The sequence below is a fragment of the Lepidochelys kempii genome, chromosome 10 (genome assembly GCF_965140265.1).
Source record: "Lepidochelys kempii isolate rLepKem1 chromosome 10, rLepKem1.hap2, whole genome shotgun sequence".
In the NCBI taxonomy this organism is placed as follows: domain Eukaryota; kingdom Metazoa; phylum Chordata; order Testudines; family Cheloniidae; genus Lepidochelys; species Lepidochelys kempii.
This window is the reverse complement of record NC_133265.1, coordinates 56,124,144-56,150,744: the sequence shown is the minus strand read 5'-3', so window position 1 is coordinate 56,150,744 and position 26,601 is coordinate 56,124,144. Positions and strand designations below refer to the sequence as shown.

Here is a 26,601-nt window from a genome sequence, read left to right as displayed (position 1 = left end):
TACTAGCATGGCGTGGTAAAGTGTCCTACCATGGAGGACGGAATAAGGCTGCTCTCCCCAGAAACCTTCTGCAAAGGCTTTTAGAATACCTCCAGGAGAGCTTCATGGAGATGTCCCTGGAAGATTTCCGCTCCATCCCCAGACATGTTAACAGACTTTTCCAGTAGCAGTACTGGCCACGAATGTATCCTAAGTCCTCAGGGCTACTTAATCATTAAAAAATGCTTGCTTTTATAACATGTATTATATTTTAAAAGGTACACTCACCAGAGGTCCCTTCTCCGGCTTCATTGGGTTGGGAGGGTATTTCAGTCAGGGTGATAAAAGATCCTGGCTGTCGGGGAAAACGGTGTGCTGTGTGCTCTCCCCAAGCTCATCCTCCTCCCCATCTTCCCCATCTGCAAAATCCTCAGCCATGGCGGAGAGTATCCCATCCTCGGAGTCCACGGACAGGGGTGGGGTAGTGGTGGCGGCCCCCCCTAGAATTGCATGCGGCTCAGCGTAGAAGCAGCATGTCTGGGGCTCTGTCCCGGAGCGTCCGATTGATTCTTTGGTTTTCTGGTGCGCTTGTCTGAGCTCCTTAAGTTTCACGCGGCACTGTGTTGCATCCCTGATGTAGCCTCTGTCCCTCATGGCCTCTGAGAGTTTTTGAAATGTTTTGGCATTTCATCTTTTGGAACGGAGTTCTGATAGCACGGATTCCTCTCCCCATACAGCGATCAGATCCAGTACCTCCCATTTGGTCCATGCTGGAGCTCTTTTTCAATTCTGGGACTGCATGGTCACCTGTGCTGATGAGCTCGCCTGGCCAAACAGGAAATGAGATTCAAAAGTTCCCAGGGCTTTTCCTGTATACCTGGCCAGTGCATCTGAGTTCAGAGTGCTGTCCAGAGCGGTCACAATGGTGCACTGTGGGATAGCTCCCGGAGGCCAATACCTTCGAATTGCATCCACACTAACCCTAATTCAAAACGGTGATGTCGATTTCAGCGCTAATCCCCTCGTCGGGGAGGAGTACAGAAATCGGTTTTAAGAGCACTTTATGTTGAAAAAATGGCTTTGTTGTGTGGACGGGTGCAGGGTTAATTCGGATTTAATGCTGCTAAATCCGACATAAACTCGTAGCGTAGACCAGGCCTTAGTAACTGCATGTCTGCTAAGGAGCGCAAAAAGATGGCCCTATAACTGTTTTCCTACACTTCTCATATCCTATTCCTCCATGTTACAAGCAAAAAATACTTTTAGACCAGCAGTGCTATATGCTTGGCCAGTACATACTGTATGGTATTGCAGTTGGGGTTTCATTATTTCACAGCATGTCACTTGTTGACCATCTTGAGTTGTCTGACATACCAAAGCCAATATGTGACATGCCTTTCCCTGCCCTGACAATTATGTGTCAGGGAAAACCACAGCCTCGTCCCACATAAGAAATTTCCATCCAGCTCTCTTGCATGTTGTATTCTGAAACAGTTAAATAAAATGAAGAATGTTTAACTTCTATTTGTAACTTGTCATGAATTGTATTCAGATAGCTTTTTAAAGATGAGTATTATTCACACTATACCAGTCACATAGGAAGATAAATAGATAGAGTATATTGCACAAGAGAGTATCAAAAATCCACATGTTCCCCCCGACAGCTCAATTTTGCTGTTGGATTTCTGACTTCCTTAGCTGAAATAAAAATATGTAATCACAAGTAACCAGACAATTCTCTAGCGGCTGCGCATTTAGAAGCACTAGTTATTCCAACCAAAGTGTTCACTATCTGGTGCTCAATAAATTTGCTTTAGATATGCATGTTTCAGATGGCAGAATATGAATAATTGATATATAGGGCTAACATTTTTAGTTAAAATATAAACCATTTGAAAATTTTATAGCATAGATATATGTCTGAGACACTCATGTATCTGGCTTAATATCCTTTTTGCAGAATAATACAAAATAAGAATGGTTTATTTATTTGTAAAGCGCCCCATAGAAAGCTTTTGACTTTACTAGGCAAATGGCTATAGTATTGTACAAAATTAATCCATTATAAAATAGAATACAATATTAAAAAGACAAAATGGCATCATTAAAAGGAGTTGTTTCATACGCTGAAGCAAACAGTGATCAAGATGATACACAGTCTGAAAATGTTCTTTTAGCTGGTTTAAGAATAAGCTAAGAATAAGAATAAGCAAAGGCAGGTATCAAGGTGGACAGAGTTCAACATCCTAAGGGCCACATAATCAAGATCTTTATCACTCTTTGTGCCTATGTTGAAGTCAATGGCAAACTTTCTCACTGATGGAACAACAAGTGGTGTCAGAACATAGATACCAACTGAAGGCAAGGCTAACGCTGGAGGTATTTTAGATAGCCAGGTCCCTCTCCATGAAGGGTTGCTGATAACCCCTCTACCTTTATGGAGGTATGGATGTGCATTCTTGGGGATAAAACCAAGTACAAAAAAACTGTGAGAAGAAAGAGGAAAGAATTAAAAAGGGAGAAATTTGGAGAGAATAAACAATAGAAAGTTGCACGTCTAGTTTTCTAAACTCTCATAATGGCAATTAAACCTTTAAAATAAAAAGAATTAGGAAACAAGATCTCAAGTCTTTAGGGTATTTTTCTGGTCATCTTCATTACCAATATAACAATTTGAATGTATGTTTTCCTGTTCAAGATATATATCCTTCTCATCAGCAATATGTGTCACAACACTTTCTTTTGGATTAAAGTAGCATCATCATAACAGGGACATTTGTGTGCTGTGTTTTAGAGAACAGAGACGCAAATTCAAGTTTCAAAACAATTCAGGAACAGGAAAACCACACCCTTACAAAGCAGACACTCACAGCTTTATCTTTGTGGTTATTTGGGGTTTTTTGCTTGGCTTTCAGAAAGCAGTTTGGCCATTTTATAGCGTGCAATCATTTCTGAAAAATATTGATTGTGAATACATTATTGCTTATCAAAAAGCGAAATAAATTAAATGCTTTTGCTAACATAAAAAACAGGGCCACCTTTGGGCTGCCTTTCCAAAAAGTTTGTAGCTTGAAAGAGAAAAAGATCTTTAGACTGATGTTCATATTAAATTCTGGTAATAATGAGCTTTATGTGAAGATGGACTGTTATTCTTATGTAGACGGTATCTTTTGTCAGGACAAGAATATGTAGGAATTAAATGCTACCCACATACGACGTACATGGTGCTGTGAGAGTGCTTTGAATGCAGTAGTGAATAAAACAAAACATGACTAGTAACAGTGTTTGATGGCTGGAATATATTTTCATGCCTTTGGACCAGATTCATCTTTAGTTTAACACACTGATGTGGATGTAGCGACACAAGGAGTAAACATAGGCCCTATTAAGTTTCACAGCTGTCTTCTATTACTTCCACCTTCCCTCTTCCACCTAATAAGTCAGAAAAAACAAATGGAACAATACAAGGTAAGCATATCTGGCAATTTGGCATTCACTGAGAGAAACATAAACTATACATGCTGGATCAGTATATAAAAACAGCATAGATTAGTCATTGTGTATTTCCAGTATTGCTCTGGCCCTGTAGTTCTGTTCAGTGAGAGAGAGAGGGTTCTTGGAAGACTGTGTGACATCTACTCATACACACAACATTTTGAAAGTCTTCTGCAGTGTGTATGGGGCAGAGATTGAAGCTGCGTACAGTTTTTTTTGAATAGGGAAAGGAAATATATGAGTATAGCTCTTTGATCTCAGAGAATTAAAAAAATCCAGTACTCACTAGACATCAGTAACACATGATCTTTATTCCCTAAGGACTCAGTTCAGCAAGGTTCGTAAGCATATGCCTAACTTTAAGCACATGGATGATCCCACTGATTTCTCTAACCACCTTACAATTTCTTAATGAGGAAGCCTGTTAATTTTTGTACCTGATGTTCTTCTTTTTTCCTGTGGTTGAAATGTGTATTCCACTCTGTCCCTTCCTCCTTCATTACTGAAAATCCTGAATCTTAGCAATTTTCACAAAAATGTAATATACAATTTTATATATATATATATATTTACAAAGGTTTCACTCCTTTGTGTATGAAACCTTTGTAAAATGGTTCTCTTTTTGGGCCACAGACACCAAAAAACCACAGAGGAAATAATCTGTACAGCCGCTGTGGTTTTTCAGTTTCCTTTCTTTCTTGACATAAACAATCAGAAAAGTTAAATCATGAGAAATTACAGAACAGACTTCCTGTCATCTTAGTGTACGCTGTGCATACACCATAAATTTGAGTTAAGAATCCACACATGTGATCGTTTGTCTGTGTCCTTTAAATGAATAAAAATTTTATTCATCTTGGCATGAACTTCTTAAGAATTATTACTGGTTGAATCATGCAAGGTGTTTTTTTAAACTCTCTTGCCCAAGATAAAAAGCATAATTAAATACTTCTAGATATCTGCCAACAGATACTTATGAAAAGAATAGTTGCATACTTTTTATTTCTTTAAGAATAAGGAAGATGGAACCCAGTCCTGCAATCCTTAATAAGCCAAAGTAAGGAGACCATTGACTTCAACAGGATTTTAACCTCTGAAAAGAGTGTGGGAGCAGGTCCCATTATTACTAACTGAAGTGAACATAAATAAAGACTCTGATCCTGCAATTAGATCTCTCAAGTGAACTCTTATGTGCACCCAGATTCCTACTAAAGTCAACAAGGCTCTGCATGCGTGCAGTATTGCCATCTCTCATGACATTTCAGGGGAGCAATGTTTTTTTTAGTGTACATGGGGGAGATAGGGCTAAATAACCTCAGTATTTCCTTTATTTATTGATTAATGTAATTACTAATTTTGTGGGGGAGGCTAAATCCCCCAGTTGTGTATTCCCATGTATTTGGTATTTTTCAACTTTGGAATCATGTGACTATACCAGAATTTCAGCTTTTATTAAAAGTATAAAGCAAATCTCTAGCCCTCATGGTTGCAGAGATGAGCTTGAAAATGTGACCTATAAAGGTTCAAAATGTAAATAAAAAGAACTCCAACTATATTATTTTCAAAAATCTCATGATTTTTAAGTAAATCTCAATTTTTGGAGTCCCCAATTCTTGATTTTTGAACACTTGGGGTTGGTAATATTCTGGGTGCAAGGCTTTGCTTATGCTGAACTAGTTGGAGGATTGGGGCCATAGTTATTTGCCCAAAGAGTTTGAAAACTCTTTGGAAAATAAAGGACATTTTTCAGGAAATCTTTTTATTGTTATAACTTTTTAAAGCATAATGTTCTCACTGTGTTTGGTAAGGGGAAGTTAAAAAGCACTCTAGCTGATTTAAAAGTAACTATTAAAATTATCTTTCTCATTTTACTTAAAGAGGGGCTAAGCCACAAACTTAGATATAAATCCTTTGGCCCACATCTAGCCAGGAAGAGGGAGAGGCTGTAGGAAGCCAAAAGCAGTGAGAAAATGCAAAGGTTCTTCTCAAGGAAATGATATTTTGAAATGGCAGGAGCAGCTTCTCTGCACTCTGGAAAATTTAATAACATTTTAAAACGAAAAGCTTATGTAAAAAATTCTGCATCCGCTGGTGTTTATCTGGAATCTTGTGCTATCATGACTTAACATTGGGGCAGCTATTAAAACACCACTAAGTGGACCATAGACCCAACAGATACTGACAGAAGCAGACACTGTATAAAGAAATATTTAGATAACTAGCACCAACCTTGTTTAAAAAATCCCAGACCCATGAGCAATCAGGACAAAACTGGTTATCTCCTCCCCCAGAATGGCAGGAATACATAGATCAACTCTTATCCATACCCAGTCTCTCTCCTGCATGTCCTAGAGAATCATGCCCCCTAGGTCTCTTGATGAATACAATAAAATATGCTGTATGCATTTGTAATATTTTGGCATCCAGTTTTCTATAAAACAATAAAAAGTAACTGACTACATCTTCCTGTTTGTTCTGTTCTCTCTTTGCTTGATAGTTTCTTTTGTTTATTTGCCTCTCTTTCCCCCCAGTGTTTTTCAGCATCTGAATTTATTACGGTAATTTTTCTTTTTCTTCCCCATTCTGTTCTCTTCCTCAGCTATCCACCTCATCTCTCTTTGTCCCTCCACAGAACTCTCTTCTTGCCCTCTGCTCACTCTAACTCCGCGAGTCCCTCTTTCTCCCACCCTATTCCCGTTTTTCATTCTTTAATCTCTGTTTCCATCTGATTCTTTCCATCTCCCTGAATCTCATGGGTTGTCTTCCCTTCTTTGGGGCCACTCTCCTTTTTTCCCATACTAAGTTTCTGCCCCCGCTTTTCCGCACTGTGGAGTTTTCCGGTTCTTTCCTGTTGTGATCACACCCTTTCCTTCCTGCCCCTCTCTGTGTGTACTTGTAGACAATGTAAATTGAATATGTGGTTATAAAACATGACCTTTCTTCTTAACCAGAGTGTAAATGTATCAAAAGAAATATAAAGCAAAGCTCAAAGTTATTTCAGGTAATTAATAAAACCATAAGTGTAGGTTTGCACTTCTGTCCTTGTGCAATGCTGTTCTAAAGTCAACAGACCTGGCCAGTGGATCATTCCTCCTCTCCAACACAGGGGATGTTTGAGGGAAAAAGAAAGAAAAAAAGAGTATGGCAAGGACATCCGTACGCCCCAGTAATCTCCAACTGCCAGAAGAGCCCCTGAGGGTGACTAGCAGCCAGTATAGTGTAGAACAGCCTGGTAGCTACCCTAATCTACGCTAGGGAGTAGGCTGGCACAGAGTTTGCCCCAGGATCAGCGAAGGCTACAATGGTCTCCCTCAACAGAACTATGCCCAGCGCTACTTGAGCATAGCTGAGAACCTGTTTCTCCATGTTGAATTCTGACGACTCCTAAATTTGTATAAATTATTTTCTGGAAATTTTTTGTTTTTTCAAAATATATTTCAGTGCAGTGCCCACAAAGTTTGGTAAATGTAAAAGAGAGATTAAAAGAATGGTTAAATATTTGCCTTGTTTAAGTTTTTAGGGACATTATTTAAGGTTGGAGGGATTGGTAAAGTGGTCAAGAGTTTGAGATTCCATTTGAAGCTGTCCATGAGAAAATACAATAGAAAAAATATTGTGAACTGATTCTCTACTCCCTTGAACCTGTGTAGTCATCTACACCTAGCCAAATGGGTGCAAAATGCGTGTAAAATGCTGCCATACTGATCTGGAAGTGCTTTAAACCCATTTTGCACTCACTTTGCCCAGGAAAATGACTTTGCAAGGTACAAGGCTCTGTGTAATATCTTTGCATCTCTCTAGTATTTGAAAAGTAAAATAAACTCCATAGTAAAAATCAAATCAGACCACAAATTACAGAAAATGGAAATAATACAAAGCGACAGCAAATTTTTTTTAACTAAGCCTGGATAAATATATTTTCCTTCCCAACTCTTACAGCAAGTTTAGTGGAGCTTGATGCCGAATAACAGACCTATTAACCTGGTCTGTTTTGAACGCCCCAGAATGTTTCCATAACTCCTGTGAAGCTGACTCCACCCCTGAGGGCAGGGGGTGATCCTCTTCCTTTGTGCTAGGTTGGCCCTGTTTTATTCTCTCTATAATGAACTCCATCCCTGCCCCACTCTGTTCCATGCATTTCAAACCATCCCCCTAGCCCCTGATAGGCTTGTGTGGTCTAGGAAACTCTTTGCTCCAGTCACCAGTGTCTGCAGTCCAAACCAAAGCGCTGGAAAGAATGGGGAGAGGAGAAGGGCTGCGAGCTGCTGTCAGCGAGACTCCTGCCCAGAGACAAGCTGGGGAAGGGGGTGCTCGGTGTCAGGGCTTTGATTTTTCACTCCTGTGCGGTGCCATGTGGCCTGGGGGGAGGGAGAGCTGGGGAAGCGTGACTGAGAAGCAAGCTCCCCCCTCCAGGCAGGCCGGAGAATGGGCAGTCCCAGCAGTCAGACATGTCAGTGGTTGCTTGGCGAGAAAGGCATGTAGCTGCTGCTGGGAGAAGGGGAAAGGAAGCGGAGCTGCCATTGTAGGGGCAGACACTGGGGAGCTGCATTAACTCCCCCCACCCCGCAGCACGGAGCCGCTCCTGGCCAGGGGAGCGCCAGCCTCCCCCGCGGAGGAGGAATATTGAGAAGCTGGACTTTTATCAAACTTGCCTCCGCTCTCCCCTCCTCTCTCTTTCCCTGCCCCCTCCTCCCTCTCTCCTCCCCCCTCTCTCTGGGCGATGTTTATTTGGGCAGCTGTGTGAGGCGCAGGAGGAGGTGGGGAATTTCTCTCTCCCCGGCTGGAGTGGTTAGAGAGAGGCACACACTACTCTGGGGAAGGAAGGAAACAAAATGTCTGCCAGAGCTGCGGCTGCTTCTTCCAAGGTAAGAGACTCGTCCCAGCACCCCAGGGGAGCAGCACCCTCTCTCCCAACTTCCCCCCACCCCCGCCCTTGGCTTGGCGGTGCTTGTGCTCTAAAGCCAGCTCCTCGGCCCGCGAGGAGCGCCCCGTGTCGGTTGCTGTCCGTTGGCCGCTGCCTGTGTCACGCTCCCCCAGCCTCTCGTGGGAGGCTGTTGTCCACTCCGGTGCGGGGGGGTCGAGCGTTCAGCCCATTTCACCCCGGGAAGTGGGGCGGGGGGGGGGAGTTTCTTGAACTGCTGTTCCTGACAGTTAGTGCCCTCCCCACTGTGGTGGGGGAGCCTCAGGTAGCACGAAGCTCCTCGTCCCCCTCCCCTGTTGGGTGCTGCTGACTGGGAGGATTGGTGCCGGCCTCTTGCGGGTTCCCCCAGGGGCTCCCATCTGTTGGGTGCGTGGCGGGAGCGCAGAGGAGGGGGAGAACCAGGCTGGCCTGGGGGGTTTCCCGTTCGCTTTGTGATGGTGCCGCTTTGAGCCCTTCAGGACCGGGAGGGCAAGCGAAGTTGCCTTTGGAAACGGCTCGGTGGGTCGTTAACTCAGGTGGGGGTCCGCCCTAGTTCCTCCCTGTTGTTTTATGGCCCGAGCTCTTTGCCGAGGTTTTTTTTTAGATGCTACACTTCTGGCTGGTTTAAAAAAAAAAAGTTGAAGCAACTGTTTGGGCGCAGGGAAAAGGGGGGTTCGAAGCCCCTGGGGAGGCCGGGCAGATGTGCTTTGAGCAGGGTGGGGAGTGGAAATGTGTCCGAGGCGTGGGGTGTTTGTTTTGTATTTGGGCCGTCTTTGTGCTTAGAAAGGAGATGCCCTTGTGGGAGGGACACGAGACGTGAAGGGAAAAAAAAAGATGTAGCTAGATTTAAAGCCCCGTAATACAGGATTTCTCGGTCGCCGTCTCTGAATCAGCTGGGGAATTGCTGTTGACTTATGAGTTTGGGTGGTGCTAGTCCTTGAGAAACTTCTCCACCTGATCTGTAGGTGTTTAAAGTGCAGGTGCATGTTGTGGGGTGTGTACTTCGACCTCTCTCAGCGATGCTGCTGCTATGTGTAATCGCTTCATTCCCTGAGGGGGAAAGAGGTGGAGTTAACCTGTTGAATGTTTGTATTTATTCCTACGTGTGAAATGAAAGGTTTGATTTGAAAGTGCTTCAGTGTTTAAAAGCTAACTAATTTTAGCTATAAATGATCCCAGACTGGGCCCGTCGTCTTATTCGAATAAGTTCTATGATGCGTTAACTAATATTGCTCGGTTTGAAATGTTTGCTGTCAAGTGAAACTATGCAGTTTTGGTCTGATGTCATTTGTTTTATGCACATACACCTAGTAGTAAAAAAAAATCCGAGGAGTACTTGTGGCACCTTAGAAGCTAACAAATTTATGAACATGATGTTCTCTGTGTATATATATCTTCCTACTGTATTTCCCACTGCATGCATCCGATAAAGTGGGTTTTAGCCCACAAAAGCTTATGCCCAAATAAATTTGTTAGTCTCTAAGGTGCCACAAAGTACTCCTCGGGTTTTTTTTTTTTTTTTGCTGATACCTAGTAGTGCTCCTCTTCAGGATGAGGCACTAATGTGGTAAGGTTTGCCCTTTGCTATGTAAGATCTGAGCATTAGAAGTACCTATTACTGGAAGATGATAATATGATACAAACTAATTGTAAACCATAGTTAACCAGACTAATTGCATACAATTTGCATACGTTAGGATTTCTTAATTTTATTGACTAGTTAAATTTTATTCAAAATGCCCAAACTTTCACATACAAAGTTATATCAACATTTTTATTTAAAATTACATTTCAAACGTAAGTGCAGTAATTTAAAATGCATTTAAAGAGATTTTTAAAAAATGTACACTAATGTAGCTTTACACTATAAGTGCTTTATATTTGTTTGGTTTTTAGTAATCCTTTTTGAAAATGTTTTGTTAAAACTTCCAAATTAAGACATAATTAATTCTTGAATAAAAGTTTAAAAGAACAAAATTATAGTGTGCCTTAGATTTCTGTATCAGATCCATTTCTGTACTGGATAACAAACATATCCAGGGAATGTTAATAGTGCGGTTGCTACCTTGCAAGCATATTAGATGAGGGACAGTACCATAGCACCATGGAAATACAGTGTGAGGGACAGTGCCAGTCCCTTTAGACTTTAAACTTTACCCATTGTTATGTAGTAGGGAATGTTGTCCTGAGTTCTTCCTGTTTTCGTTTTAAGCCTTGATAGTTCTGATAGGAAATAGCCACTGTTCATGGAAGAAAATATATGCTAAGCTTGGTCCACACACAGACTTTCACCAAAATGATGAAATTGGTTTTAAGTTCACACCTTGTATTATTTTTGGTGAAAGTCTGCATGTGAATACTCATTCTGAAATACTTGATTTTTGCTAAGTCAAACTGGTTGCAACATTTAGTAATTTTGGTGCAAGTTTGTGTGTGGACCTATACTATAGGTTCTCTCTGCTTACTGTAGCAGCAGTTAACTGAAACAACTTCCAGGCCTTGGTTCTATACCAAATTGATGATGGGCGTGTGCATGTGTGTGTATTCATGGCTTATACAAATGGATTTAAACAAAAAAGATATAATATTAATTGCTTTTTTCTCTAGGTCAACAATTCAAGAACTTTTATTTTCAAATTTGTAAGGGTAAGCTATAAAAATAGCTTTCTCAAAAGGACACATTCAAGAAATCTTGTATAATTTACTTTTAACTTTACCTTTATTTTTTCTTTATCACAGAAGTTGTGGCTTTCTAATGTCGGTAGGAGAATGAATATTTACAGCTCACTTGAATTTCTGTATAAAACTATTAACACTCATAGCATGCTGGTATTCCTGCTTACGTGATTAGCCCCCAGACTGATCTTTGTGTGGTGACCTATGCCCCATGCCACTTCTCTAATCCATAGTTGGAGACATAAGGAAGACAAATTTAGCTTTAAGTATTTCAGAAATGTTAGATCTTTGGAGGACTAATGCCTTTCATATCCCAGTTTCAAATTTAGACTTTTATCAGTGGTAAAGAAAGGATACTTAATTTCTCACATTTGGACCAGAGTGTAGTAAGAATAACAGCTGTAATTTTTCCAAGTTTTTGTAAGCAGTTGGAAAAGGTTTGTTTAGCATACTCTAATCTGTTGAATATTTTTCTGCGTAACTCAATATTTATTTGGCATACTGACTAATACTTCCTTAAAAAAAGTTTTGACCACATATATAATGTCTTAGGTAGCATACTTCTAGGAGTTTTGATTATTGTTCATTTTATGTTAGTTTGCCCTGTGTTGGATGGTCCTTTGTTAAATTGCTCAGATTTGGTTCTCTAATTCTTTTTCACGTTAGGCTAAGAACATACATTCTGATATTTCAACTCTTGAACAGTGAAATTTCTTGCTCTACCTATTAGTATACTGTAGATTCTCTCTAATTTTCCTCGCCATTTTCTCCATTACAGTCTAATCTTATGGTAAATTTGATTGCAAAATGTAGGTAGCCTAATCTCTTCTGATATGCTTTTGTGACTTTAATACTAATGAGAACTCGGGTTATGGTGATGACATGTTAAGCTTTTTACCTTTAGGTTGCAAGTTCAAATCCAGCCCAAGCTGGTAGTGAACAAAGTTTCTGATAGTTGTTGTTTGGCTTATGAGAAATACTTTTGATATCCATTCAGTTCTTATTGGGTGAGTATACTCATCATGAAAACAACCAACACTGCTGGCATTAAATAGTCTCAGTTCTGTGGCTGCCACTAAAGTTATGATGCTGTTGCCTTTTGATATACCTTTATGGTAATTAAATAGAGGACTTTCAAGCTGGCGTCTTTCATCACTGCTAATTTCATGTTTCAGAGTAACAGCCGTGTTAGTCTATATTCGCAAAAAGAAAAGGAGCACTTGTGGCACCTTAGAGACTAATCTAAGGTGCCACAAGTGCTCCTTTTCTTTTTGCTAATTTCATATGTGCTGTAGGCCCCTCCCCCGAGTTTCACAAAAAAGGGTATTTTCCAAGAACAAATTGATGAGAACAAGCCCCTGTGTGTAAAAACACAGGGTGGTAATTGAGTCTTCTGAAATAATTTGATTTCCAGTATGTTTTACTTTCTACCCTTTAAGCCCATATTTAATATCCTTCTCTCCCAGCCCCCCCCAAAAAGCTGCTTAAAATGGAATTAGTGCTGTGTTTAACAAAACTTGCAATAATCATTACCCTTTTTAGATGATCCTGAGGAATCCAAGCTGCACACTTTCTGGTTTCTCTGCCTGAGGGGATGACATCGCACTTACTGTAAATATAAAAAGAAAAGGAGTACTTGTGGCACCTTAGAGACTAACAAATCTTCTTTTTATGGATACAGACTAACTAACATGGCTGCTACTCTGAAACTGTAAATATAAGTCACTGTTCCATTCCAAAACCTGACTTTCAACACCCATATATTTGTTTCCTCTTGGAAACTTGCATGGAAGCCTTTAAAGGGTACTATCAACTTACAATAAATTCTTGTATGAATTCTTTAGCTAATGTTACAAATGCCACCGAATATTAGTAAATGTAAGTGAAAGATTGGAGTGAGGAGCAGAAATTTCTATAGGCTTTTTCCATTTTACTTGTGGATTTGAGAGCACACTTCCTGTAGTGTCAGAAGAATCCTCTGTTGTTGCAATATGTAAAGAACCTTACAGACAAACAACGGGGAGAGACATATGTAGAAAATAGATTTGTAAAAATCACAAAAACTGTCGGGGACTTGAGAATGTCTGTCATACCCAGTCCTATTTTAAACACCTTTTGACTATAAAGAAAAACAGATTTCAGATTTGATAATGTCCTTTTAACTTGCGTTGAAAACTTTTGTTACTTTTTCAACCTTTTAAGTTGAAGTAAATATCTTTGGTAAGTTACCTTTTAAAGTTCTTTTTAAAAACCACAAATCTCCGACTGTTTGTCTTCTGTATAGTATACTTTTGGCAACTGTAGTATTCTAATAAAAGTTCAGCTGCATTTTCAGTAACAATTGTGCTGTGAAGCAAAATTATTTAAAGGCACAACAAAGAGCCATAAGTCATGTGATTGGAAATGATCCACATTCTGTATATTGTTGTTAGAGAGTGTACACTGCAGTGTGTTTCCTGTTCAATATGCAGGAAAAAGATTATGGTAGTACTAACAAAGTCTAAAACTAGGGCTGTGACTAGTTGGTTTTACTTTTATAGAAGGAAAATAAACTCAGTAAGATATTTGTTCTAATTGCTGATTAGAACATCTTTGTGTCAGGAAAGCTGCTGCATAAAAATACAAGTAATCTCACTTCCAAAAATGTTCTTCAGGCAAATATTGTACTGGAAGAGTATTGTACTGAGAGCATGTCAATTCTGTTTGTATATTGTGATAATGAACATCAAATGTTGTTGCCTGTATAAATCTTAAAAGTGATATCTCGAAATCTTATTGAATCAAACAGATGAAATACCAAGTTGTTGTAAGGTTGAACATGTCCATTCTGATACTGAAAATGTATTTTTGTACCCAAAATGTTATGGTATATGGCTCTGAGCCCCCCCTCCCCCTGCAGAAAATGGCAGGGAAGTCACACTGGGTGAGAGGGACGACCAGGGGTGCAGTTCTTGGGAGATGATTGAGAAGTGAGGCATATGGGCTTACATGCCACTGCTCTTCCCCGCCCCCCATTTCTGCAAGCACAGAGCTGCCCAGCTGAATCAGGAGGCTGCGTCTTGGTTCTGCTGACTTTGCAGCTGGATGCTATCTCCTGGGTCCTAGTGCCAGTCATGCTCCCCTTCTGGGTGCTGGGATCCTTCATGTTGTCAGTACAACAGTGAGTGCCCAAGGTGGGGCTGGGTAATGGGGGCGGGGGGAAGGTGGGGTTGAGGAGGTGAAGGGAAGAGGCAGGGTGGAAGGAAGGGGGGTGGAGTGAGGGAAGAGGGATGGGGCATTTGGGGAGGCGGATGAGATGGGGAGAGGGATAGGGGAAAGGGGAATCACAGGGTGGGAGGAGAGAAACGGGAGCCCGGCATGCAGTGTCCCCTCGGCAGCAGCTTGGGCTCCCCCATTAAGCAGGTCCATCAAACCTTGCCCTGACAAGCAGTACCCCCCTCCACCTGGACCCCCCACCCCACTGAGCCCCAACCAGCTGCACCCAGACTCCCACCCCATCAAGCCTCACACCCAGGCCCCCCACCACTGAGACCCATCTCCCCTCAGTCAGACCGCCTTTGCTGGGCCCCAACCAGCTTCACCTGTATCCCCTGCAGAGTCCCATTGTTCCTGCACCTGGATCCCCCCAATGAGCTCCTGTCCATCCAGATCTCCCACTGAGCCGCCCGGACCCAGATTGCCCTACACAGAAACCTCTTGCCCCACACTAAGCCCCTCCACACTTGGATCCTGCTGGCCAAGCCTGCCCATCCACACATGGTGCAGAGGGGTGGGGCCCCCAGGTGTTTCTAGGACGGGCCCAGCCCTTGCACTGCATCAGGGTCGGATGCAGCCTCACAGTCGAATCCCTGTACCGGGGAAGGTGTGGGCTTCAGAGTGATCTCCCATCTCAAGGCAGCTAGTGGCCTATGGTCCCCACTGCCATGCTGGAGCCACATTTATTTATTGACAACATTTGCAGAATTGTGCAGAATTTTAAAATATTGTGCGCAGAACTTTTAATCTTTTGCTTCAGAATTCCCTCAGGAGTACCAATTTTATGTGGTGCTGATAAGGTTCCAGTAACGGTCTCCCCATTAAGAGGGTAGAAGAGAAAGTGCCTGATAGCTTCTGTCAAGCCTGAATGCTCACTCTGAGTGCAGAAGGTAGGGGCTTGTGAGGATTCTGAAAATTAATACTTGCCACTCCAGGCTTGTATTAAACTTCCAAGGTTACAGCTTTTCTCTGACCTTGGCTTGGTAAACGTTGCAATCACCCAAATGCAAAAAAACCCCTTTGAACCCAGGAAGGAGCACTTGGGAATTCTTCCCTGTGGGGTACCCTCAAGCCCTTTCACCCCACCGAAAAGCTGAGAAAGCCACAGCTAATTTCCTTTGTTTTCTATCAGCTAATCAAATAACATGCACAAACCTCTTAGGACACCAAAAATCCAATCCTGTATTTAAAAAAGGTAAATTTTATTAAAAACAAAAGGGAAAAAATACTTCTGGAACTCAGGTTTTTTTGCTAGATCTTAAAAGAAACGAAAATTAAGCACCCAAAACAGTTTTCTTGGAGTTTCAGCTTAAAGGTTACAAGCAAACAAAAGCATCAGGGGTTAGCACAGAGGAGATCCACAAGCCTTAAAAAATAGCAAGAAATAAACCTGATCGCATCTACCTAAACATTCTAATCTACACATTCGGAGTTCAGATAAGTAGTTCTAGGTATGATCTGATTGATTATGATCATACCTGGCTTAAAGCTGCTTATAGCATGGCTGCTCTATCCCTCCAGCCCAGAGAACAACAGACAAAGGGAAAGTTTCTTTTCCCATTTTAAAAAGTTCTAGCCTTCCCATTGGCTCTTTTGGTCGGCTGCCGACTTTTTTTTTACTTTACCTGGGGGACTTTTTAACCCTTTACAGGTAAAGCAAGTAAAGAACAGCTACCAACAGGGTTTTTACAGCTAACTGGCTGGCTGTGTGTCCATCAAAGGGAGCTATCCCCCCACTTTATTTGTCACCACTTCTATAATCACTCGGTGATGCATAGACCAGTATTCCTGGTCTCCTTCTCTCCCATCTGTTCTCCTTTGTTAACACATGATATGGAGCTTTTTGAAGGAACAAGATGCATTTTGGAGCTACCAGTAAGACCACTGCTATAGGTTCTAATCAAGTGATCTCCTTCCTAGGGATGGGTGAAACGTTTAATCTCTGGGTCAGAAGTGCCTGGGATACAGCAGTGCTGCTCTTGTGTCCAGATCCTTGCACTTGTGTATGCTACAAGGGGTGGCAATATGGAACACAGCTATTGCAAAAATTTGTGATAAAACACCACTTTAAAACTTTATTGAAGAATACCTTCAGCCCATACTTCAATCTGAACGGTAGAAAGAGTGTACATAAGAATGTACAGACCAAAGGGTCAGACCAAAGGTCCATCTAGCCCAGTATCTTGTCTTCCGATAGTGGCCAATGCCAGGTGCCTCAGAGGGAATGAACAGAACAGGTAATCATTAAGTTCTTGTAAACCCTCTCCCCTTTCACCTTTCCATTATGTTCACTTTAAGTATTTTCTATTTGCAAGTGTTAAATAGTTGAAAGCTTGGTCTTTATATTCCAGCCTTGAAATTGATATAGCCACATTTCAATGGCACAGCAACATCCTTCTTGTCTTTTTTTTTTCTCTTCTACATATGAAGAAATTAAATTCATAGAACTATCTCAAGTGAATTTGATTTAATACTCTTCATATTACTTAATTGTAAAACATGAGAAGGAGGATTATCTTGTGGCTAAAAGGACACAGTCATTTTAAAAATATTGTTAGTAGCATAGGTAAAGGAAATGAATAACCTCTTAAATAACTAAAATAGAGAACATTTTAAAATTAGTTTAGTTTTAACCATCTGTGCTGTTTGATCTTGATGTCACTTTCACTTTTGCGGTTGGTTTCATTTTCAAACTTTTAATGGTGCAGTGTTTGCGCTTGGAACATTGCCTGAATTTGCATTAAAAAACAAACAAAAACACCTGCAGTGTTTTTTTCAAAAAGCGTGGAAAAAGTAGTCACTTAAAAAAAATCAGTTTACACAACTTAACATTTGGTGCCAATCCTAAAAGGATATAATCAACTTAAATCATAGTTTTGCCTAAAATTAATTGCCTGCTAGTCATTAAAGTTAACACCTAAGTTTACTATAACTAAAAAAGACTGTAGAAAAATAAATGAGAACTATAATAATAATTAAAAATACCTAATTCTTATATAGTGCTTTTCATCAGGATATCTCAAAGGAAGTCAGTATCATTATTCTTAATTTACAGATAAGGAAACTCAGGCACACAACGCTGTAGTGTCTTGCCCAAGGTCACTCAGCAAGCCAGAGACTAATGAGCAACTAATATTGCAGTAAATTAGGATAGTATCTGGGTTTAAGTACAACAGGAGTTGCTTGTTGAACAAATTCCAAGACACACAACAATATGAAATCACTAATTCACTATAGTGAATACATTCATGTTATTTTAGATGTCTGATTTTGGTGATGTTTAGGCTTATCCTTTAAAGATTGGGTGAGTGTTTTCTGCTGGAATTCTGGGGTTGTTTTTTCTCTGTGCTTTTTCTTGTACTATGCCCCATCCGCATTCCAGCGTGATGACATATAGGCAAACCCCATTCATATGGCCAGTGTGATGATGCAAGAAGATGACACACAGGCGCAAATCCCATCCCCATGCTCAGCGTGATGACAGATATCCCACACTCACACTGCTGTCTCGCCCCCTGCCCGCTTGCCATTTTGCGTGACTTTTTTAGATAAGTTATGCTTGTTTCTTAGAAATTTTCTGATCTGAAGGAAGGAGCCCTGTGCAGAAACTTGGGATAATATACTGCTGTGGAATCCCAGCTTCTTCTTTGCTGTGGAGCTTTGGGCTGGAGCTTTTCAGTTGCCCATGAATGCTGGTGGTATAGGGATAGCAGCATGTCTTTGAGAGAATGGAATGTAGAGAAGGAGAAAGAAGATAAAGGGGAAACAATATATTCTGAAGAGGAAAAGTGAAACTATCATGGGAAAGAAAAGTGGAGTAAAGCTGATAAGAGAAAGGAGACGTAGGAAAAACAAGACAGATGAAGTAAGCGTAAAATGTATTCAATAGAAAGTAAATAAATATAAAAATACCCACCTGCTTTATTTGTGTGGATGGGTATGGGATGGGTGTATGGGCATGGTGGCACATGTACTTTTCACTGTGACAGGTAGATTTAATCACTGAGCTAGTGGATGTTGGGTATTTTTTTTAAACCTTATTTGTAGTCCTTATCAGTATATCACTTCCTTTTTTGTGGTGGAATGGGGAAGAAAGAAGTGTGTGTGGGGAGGGTTGGGAGGCGGATGTATTGGCTTTGTTTTATCACCCTCCAAGTAAAATTATATTCCTTAATATTTTTTTTGGCTTGAGAAGATTGCAGGGGGTCAGTAAGTTTGGCCTCCCCTGCTCTAGAAGGCTGTACTTTTGGGAAGACAATTGGTATGGAATCCTCAAGTTGGATTGTGTGTGTGTGTGAGAGAGAGAGAGAATAAAAAGCAATCAATGTATAATCCTTCAAGTCCTTAAACACTTTCATAGATGTCTAAGTTTTTTCCATTGCCTTATGTTTGCTTGTATGGACAGTAGAAACCCAAGTGTTTGGCATAAAAGTCTAACTTTAACTAGCCTCATCAGAATTTCATTCCTGCAACTCAATATTTTAAATTCTAATTATATTTTTTTTCACAGCTTGATTCTGATCCTGCAATCTTGATTAACAGTAGTAATCTTTAAATGCAAACCAGGCCATTAAACTTAATGAAACTACCCTATGAGCAAGACTTACTCATGTGAACAGTGATTGCAGAATAACTGATCACAGCAGATACGTTATGGCAATTGAAGAGGTGAGTTGCCTGAGTTTCAGAGGTGCTGAGCACCTGCAAATGTCTGTCTGCTATCAAAAAGACATCAGGAAATGAGTAACTGCTTAAATACAAAGTTTCAACTGTAAGGCTGTGTCTATACATACAGTGCTGCAGTGGAGCTGTGCTGTTGCAGTGCATCTTGTGAAGACACTTTATGCTGACAGGAGAGAGCTGTCCCATCAGCATAATCATAGAATAATAAAACCACCTCTGTTAGTGGCAGAAGCTGTTGACAGGACAAGGTCTCCCACCAACATAGCACTGTGCACATGAGCGTTTATGTTGGTGTAACTTATGTTGCTCAGCAGGGTGGGGGGTTTTTTCACACCCCTGAGTGACTTGAGTTATGCCAGCATAGGCTGTAGTGTAGACATAGCCTTAGAGGGCCATCTGCATTGGTGGGCAACATTCTCGATACTGCTGTGCAAACACCTTTTTTCCTTTGTTACAGGGTTAACAATAACCTATATTGCGTCTCAATTCAAGAATTTAGAAGTGTTTCAACTAACCCATATTCAGATTTTGATGAAATTAGCCATCCAAGAAGATCAGATTATGCAGTCTAATACATGCCTTGTTTCAGATGAAATCTTCTAATCCATGTGCCTAATTTCATGTTTAGTTCATTTCTGGCAAGAATTAATGTTACTTTGTCTATTAAAAGGAATGTTGAATTGAAACTTGGCACATGTTCTTTGAAGAAATTTGTTGTACTGGCCGTTTGGGGTATGCAAAGTCAGAGATGTTTTTTTTAAAATGAACCAATACTAATTTAAAAAAACCAACAATCCTTGTTTACATCCTTCATTGTCTAAAATCAGTCAATGCCTCTTTTTATCTTGAAAAAATGTGTTAACAATAGTAAGATGCCAGTGTTGCTCTGAGGTCACTCTTGTGTTGTAGAATGAGCTGTGCTGTTTTCTCGCTAGACAGGTTTCAGAGTAGCAGCTGTGTTAGTCTGTATCCGCAAAAAGAAAAAGGAGTACTTGTGGCACCTTAGAGACTAACACATTTATTTGAGCACAAGCTTTCGTGAGCTACAGCTGAAGTGAAGCTGTGGCTCACGAAAGCTTATGCTCAGATAAATGTGTTAGTCTCTAAGGTGCCACAAGTACTTCTTTTTCTTTTTATCAACTTGATTAGTGATAAATGCTAGGACTGTTTGGGGTGTGTGTGTTTGTTTTTTTTTTTAGTTGTCAACCACACTATTTAAGGTTTACATCTTGCCCTTCAAAAGCTTGCATTGTCAATTTTTACAATCAAATGGTTAAAAATAGTTATAGAAAGCTAATTTGGTCTAAAGGCATTTCTTGACCTAGCATTTGTGCATGCTACTAAAATGTTAGCTTAAATGCCAACAGATAAGAGGGTTTTTTTTAAAAGCAATGGAATTTTAGATTTTTCATTTTTATTTTTTTAAATTTCCATGGTGTGGATTTTTTTGACTAGACTTTTGATTATGGCAAGAAAAGTAATGTTTCCAGAGAGCATTAAAATATATTGTTGCTGATGACCATTTTAAGAAGAAAACTATTTAAAACAGCCAACCAAAGGAATGTTTCAAACAGCAAATTCTTCCCTCTGCTAGTTTTCCAGATGCTAAAATGATCAGTTCTGTTAGCAATGAAAGAGAGGATACTCTGCCAGGAAAAAAAATCTATATAATGTAGTGGCTCATATTCCCTTAGTTTCTTGCTATCGTCTTACGAATACATTTGTCATTCAGACACTATTAAAGTTTTACAGACTCATGAATTTAAATCTGTTTTAATCAAGTGTAATAGATGGTGTGTTAATACTTGACATTATCTCAAACCCTGTTCAATTTTTTTTTTAAGTTTAGTTTACTTAGAAATACTTCACTCGCCCTTTACGTACAGAACGTTCTGCATTATCTGTAAGTGGTGAAATCAGTGGTATAATGTAAAAGTAATAGTAATAACCAATTCCAGGAGTACTGATTTTCTAAAGTTCTTATAGAAAACAGATTATGTTCTCCGGGATTATATTATTACATGCAAATACTCTTAAAAATAGCACTATTCCCCAGTATGTCTGAGGCATAAATGCCTGTTAACCTGAAAGGAATATTGATATGCAGTGAAGTTGAGAGAGAAATGCAAAGTGAAGTTGATGGATTTAATCCAAAAGAATAATAAAGTCTTGTAACATAATATATGTAACTTGATAAGTGTTCAGGTTAAAAAAAAAAAGGCTTCATTCCTGTTTCAATGAGAAATGTTTTTATTTGAGCTCCCATGCGATCTTAAGTTGCAAGGAGGTCTTGCAGTAACATCAGATTCTTGTTGAAATTGCATTAACTTACAGTGCACCAATAAAAATAATATTTTAACTTTCAGAGTATGGAATATTTTTTTTCCATGTTCTAGGAAACTATAATACTTAAGAGACCAGGTGGGTGAGGGAATATCTTTTGTTAGACCAACTTCTGTTAGAGAGAGAGAGACAAGCTCTTTTTCTGTGTAAACTAGAAGACTTGTCTCTTTCACCAATAGAAATTGGTCCAATAAAAGATATTACCTCACCACCTTGTTTCTCTAATATCCTGGGACCAACATAGCTACAACAATAAAGCAAACATACCAAGGCATTCTTGTTTCTTTTTATCAATGTTTCTGTTGTCCTAGTGTGTATATAATGTTGGCAACACAGGATTTACTGAAAGTGTTTTCTAAAAATAGTTTTTAGTAACACTGATCTTTTTATAAAGCAACTGGTAGCTTTCACAAGAAAACGTATATATTTGCTATGTAACAGGAAGAAACATTGGAATAGTGAAGTTGTTTTTCCAAGATTGGATTTTGTGTTTGTTGAAAGTAGAATCTGTACTTCTGATATAGTAGAAAAACTCCCTCAAATTGTTCATTGAACTTAGATTTTACTTAAACTGATACATTGAAATACAGGTGACAGGATGTGTACAGTAACTTAGAATTTCTGGACCAAATTCAGTAAGTCATATGCACCATGGCTGAATATGACTATTTTTATGTCAAATATTGTAACTGTCTACCATGTCTCTAAGGATTTTGGAATTATCCTTTTAAACCACTTTGTGTTCTGGATTGACGACTCTTAAAACATAATCCTAACCCATTTGTTCATATATCTACAGTAGATTTTTGTATATTCAAGCACTAATAGGTACTGTCAAAAAAAATAAAGGGAAGGGTAACCACCTGTATGTTTACAGTGCTATAAAATCCCTCCTGGCTAGAGGCAAAAGCCTTTCACCGGTAAAGGGTTAAGAAGCTAAAATAACCTTGCTGGCACCTGACCAAAATGACCAATGAGGAGACAAGATACTTTCAAAGCTGGGGTGGGGGCGGAACATAGGGTCTGTCTATCTGTGATGCTTTTGCTGGGAGCAGATCAGGAATGCAGTCTCAGAAACTCTGTGAAGTTAGTAAGTAATCTAGCTAGAAATGTGTTAGATTTCCTTTTGTTTAATGGCTGGTAACATATGCTGTGCTGAATGGAATGTATATTCCTGATTTTGTGTCTTTTTGTAACTTAAGGTTTTGCCTAGAGGGATTCTCTATGTTTTGAATCTGATTACCCTGAAAGGTATTTACCATCCTGATTTTACAGAGGTGATTCTTCTACCTTTTATTTTAATTAAAATTCTTCTTTTAAGAACCTGATTGCTTTTTCATTGTTCTTTAGATCCAAGGGTTTGGGTCTGTGTTCACCTGTACAAATTGGTGAGGATTTTTATCAAGCCTTCCCCAGGAAAGGGGGTGTAGGAGTTGAGGGGATATTTTGGGCGAAGACCTCTCCAAGTGGGCTCTTTCCCTGTTCTTTGTTTAACACGCTTGGTGGTGGCAGCATAGGGTTCAAGGACAAAGCAAAGTTTGTACCTTGGGGAAGTTTTTAACCTAAGCTGGAAAGAATAATCTTAGGGGGTCTTTCATGCAGGTCCCCACATCTGTACCCTAGAGTTCAGAGTGGGGAAGGAACCTGACAGGGACCAAGACCATAAATCATACTAGCTAGGAGTATGACGACGTTCTTGCTCAGACTGACATTTGGAAATAAGGCAAGGCACCATATATATATAAAAAATAACTGGTTAATGTTTCAAGTAGCTTTTTAATAATGGTTTGTCTCAGACTGTTAAAGGTTGTTTATTTATATTATACCTGGATTAAATTCTGTGGGGGCGACATTTTGAAATGCTGCTTCCTGCTTACCCCATTATATTTACCCTCTTATTCCCTCCTCCCCCTTTTTGTTTTTGTTGGGTAGATGAAAGAAAACTTGAATGGTGGTCTAGAACAGAGATGGCAGGAAGCAGCTTAGTTGTGTAAAGTAAGCAGGAGGTGAACTTCTATGTAATAAGTTGAATAAGATGAACAAGAATGTTTTGTATGTGATGAGGCACAACTACAGATGTTTGTTCCTGAGCCTTCCAATGGGGCTGATGAGGAAAACACCATGTATGCAAGAGCAGAGAAGCAGCCACTGCATTGAAATAATTTGTAAAGAGTCAAATTCTGATGCAGGACCGGTTTTTTAATCTTGTGGCTTCACATTTGAGTTTAAGATAAATACTATTCTATAAATACCTGGATGCTTTCAGTTTTCTTGGCAAGATTTGGAGTGGTGTTAATTGACGTGCTTTGCTGTTAACATATTAGGTTAGCTAGGTGTGTTGTAGATGGCAGTACTTGTTATCTTTTCCCTGTTTTCATTCCTGGTTTGCAAGAAGGGCCATGATTTCAAGCAGAACCTGAAGTTTAGTATGGGTCACCAAATATTGTCCGGCTTATGGTGTTTTTCTAAAATGAATCAGGTAAACTGTTTAGAATTTGTTCTCTTCTACCCTCTACTCCCCCATGCATTTCAAACTAATTAGCCTTAAATAAAAACTCATTTTTAAAAAGTAGAATTTGAAACCTTAGATTTAAGTACAAAACCTTATCTATTCTTGATCATTTAAATACTATATATTAAATATTACTATTTTTTGAAGTAGCTTGTATGCTGTGCAAATTGAATTCAGAATAGTCACAGCTGATTTTTGTCCTTTCTTTGATAGTTGATACATAGTAGATTTAGGAAATAAGAAAAAATCTAATTGTTGCTAATCAAAATTTTATTTTAGATAAATAAAATCTCATTGTCTAACCTCCGTCTATTCATACACATTTTATGTTGCTCTGAAGTGATAAGCCAAAGCAACTTGGAAGTTAATGGAATGCTGAAGACATCTGACCTATAGGTCAGTATGAGCACTCCTATAATGCAGAGATAGGGCATGGCTACACTTGCACATGTAGAGCGCTTTGAGTTAAACCAGCCTTTGTAGAGCGCAGTAGGGAAAGTGCTGAAGTCTGTCCACACTGACAGCTGCAAACACACTGGTGCGGCCACATTAGCCGCTCTTGCAATGGCCACAGAGAGCAGTGCATTGTGGTAGCTATCCCAGCATGCAAGTGGCTGCAATGTGCTTTTCAAATGGCTGGTGGTGGGGTGGAGTGTGACAGGGCATGTGTTGTGTATATGTGGGGGAGAGAGAGTGGGTTTTTGTGGGGCTGAGAGCATGTCAGCATGCTATCTTGTAAGTTCAGACAGCAGCAGACCCCTTCTCCCCCCTCTCTCACACACTCACACACACACACACAGCATTCCACAGTAATGGTTTGCTTTGTCTCGGAGCAGATAAGCATGCCGGCTGTCGGAAACGGAGCTTTCAAAGGGCATATCCGCATTCCTTCAGCGATTCCAAAACAATGACAAGAGTGGCCACTTGACTTAAGAGGATTATGGGACTTTTCCAGAGGCTGATCAGAGCACAGTAATGCAACACCTCGTTCACACTGATGCCTGGGCGTTTCAGCCAAGGCGCACCAAGTGTTAATCTTCTCGCCGAGGTGGAGTACCAGGAGTACTCTAGCCGTGGAATTGGAGTGCTCTACGTGTCTTGCCAGTGTGGACAGGTAGTGAGCTAGGGCTCCCGGAGCTGCTTTAATGTGCTCTAACTCACAAGTGTAGCCAAGCCCATAGCTGTTACACTGTTATAAGGTGCTGCCCCATCACATGCTGATTAATTTGCAGAAAGCTACAAGACTGCTCTTTTTAAAAAAGCTGTTCCTGGCTGATGGGTGCGTAAGCTTCTAATGTAAACAAAGTTGGCTCCAGTATTAGGTATTTAGGTATTTGGAGATGGGTAGCTGCTACAAATAGTCTCAGAAGATGGATGTAATGGGTTTATGAGAGAATCAAAAGACAATGGTCATTTATGTCAGGCAGGTGAAACTTGAAAGGGAAGTTACTTCCCTGTATATAGCACATCATGTAAACAAATTTGGAAAAAGATGTCTCTCTCTGCCTGGATCATGTGCCAAAGAGGAGGAAATACCTGACAACTGTCAAGAATGTGCTCAGTCAAGTTTGTCCACTAAATACATGAATATTAATGGTAGTGTTGAATATTGTTAGCTATCATGCTAATAAACTCTTGAACAAAACTAGGAGGAAATAATGGGTATAGGAAACTAAATTAATTGAACCTTTAACCAAGGAAACTGAGATGATCTAATGGACAAAATTCATCCGTGTTGAAAGTTCATTATCCTTGTTTCTTGCTTTAAAAGACAGGTTTTTCAACAGTGAGAGAGAAGCATTTCTTGCCTGACCTGTAAGGTTCAGAATACATTAAAAATGATTTTTTTTTTTTAAAAGTGTGATTGGGTGACTAATATACTACAGGGAGAATTTAGCCTTTCCTTGCCCAAGGACACCTGAGAGAATCCCCGCTTATATGAAAAATATAATGCAGTCTTTGATGTCCATGGAGAGCAGATAGTTATGGTGTTAAGGTCTAATCCAAATAATCTTCATGGTGCTGCATGAGCCTAACATCAGATGGATGAAAAGGGCTAAGTTTACCCTGCCAGGATTTGAGCCTGCAGTGCAGGGAGTCTGATCCAAAGTCCGTTTGAAGTAGATCTAAATGACTCCCTTTGACTTCAGTGGGGTTTGGATCAGGACCTGTGCCTTCATCACCTGCAGTTTCCTCTTGAGAGGAAAAAGAAATCCTTTCTTCTGGAATTGTTATTTTCTGTGGTGTTTTTCATACATCTCTATTCATGCTAATATAATTTTAGGCCTGAGGATAGTCTTGTGAAGAGTGTGGCTATATGTGATCGTTAGCACACTTTTATTAAAATTAAAAAGTATAGCTTTATTTAGGGGGCAAAAACCAAAATGAACGGGAAATATGATAACATGAAAATTCAAATGTGTGGGACCATTTTTTTGATCTTGAGCTAATAGTGAACTTCTAGGACTGAGCAGCTGGTGTATTTAAAATGGTTTTTGCTATTTGGCTAAGAGCACTACAATGACAGAATGCTAGCATGCAGATTTAATCTTGTGAAGGAATGTGGTTGCAGACTTCCCAGCTGTAGCAGGTGCGGTAAAAAGAATAGAGAATGCAGTTTAGTCATAACCAGACTGTCCACTGCTGAATTAGACCCACAATTCAAAAAAGTTACTGTATTTAATTTTGTGGGGGGAAAGGATTAATGGCTGTTGTTAATATTGTGAACAGTAGGGCTAGTTAATACCACACATTCAGA

The 26,601-nt window shown here is 39.9% G+C and overlaps 1 protein-coding gene across 8 annotated transcripts in view; it reads left to right on the top strand.

Annotated features, from left to right (window-relative positions):
- Positions 1 to 26,601, top strand: part of TJP1 (tight junction protein 1) — a 308,695-nt gene that overhangs the window by 149,710 nt on the left and 132,384 nt on the right. Inside the window, exon 1 of one of the 8 annotated variants that reach the window (XM_073303699.1) lies at positions 7,913 to 8,339. The exons of the other annotated variants lie outside the window; for them this stretch is intronic. Within the exon in view, the coding sequence (XP_073159800.1) occupies positions 8,307 to 8,339 (33 nt within the window). The 5' untranslated portion in view covers positions 7,913 to 8,306. Of the gene's footprint in view, positions 1 to 7,912; positions 8,340 to 26,601 lie in introns of those variants that run through there. 8 annotated transcript variants of the gene reach the window in all.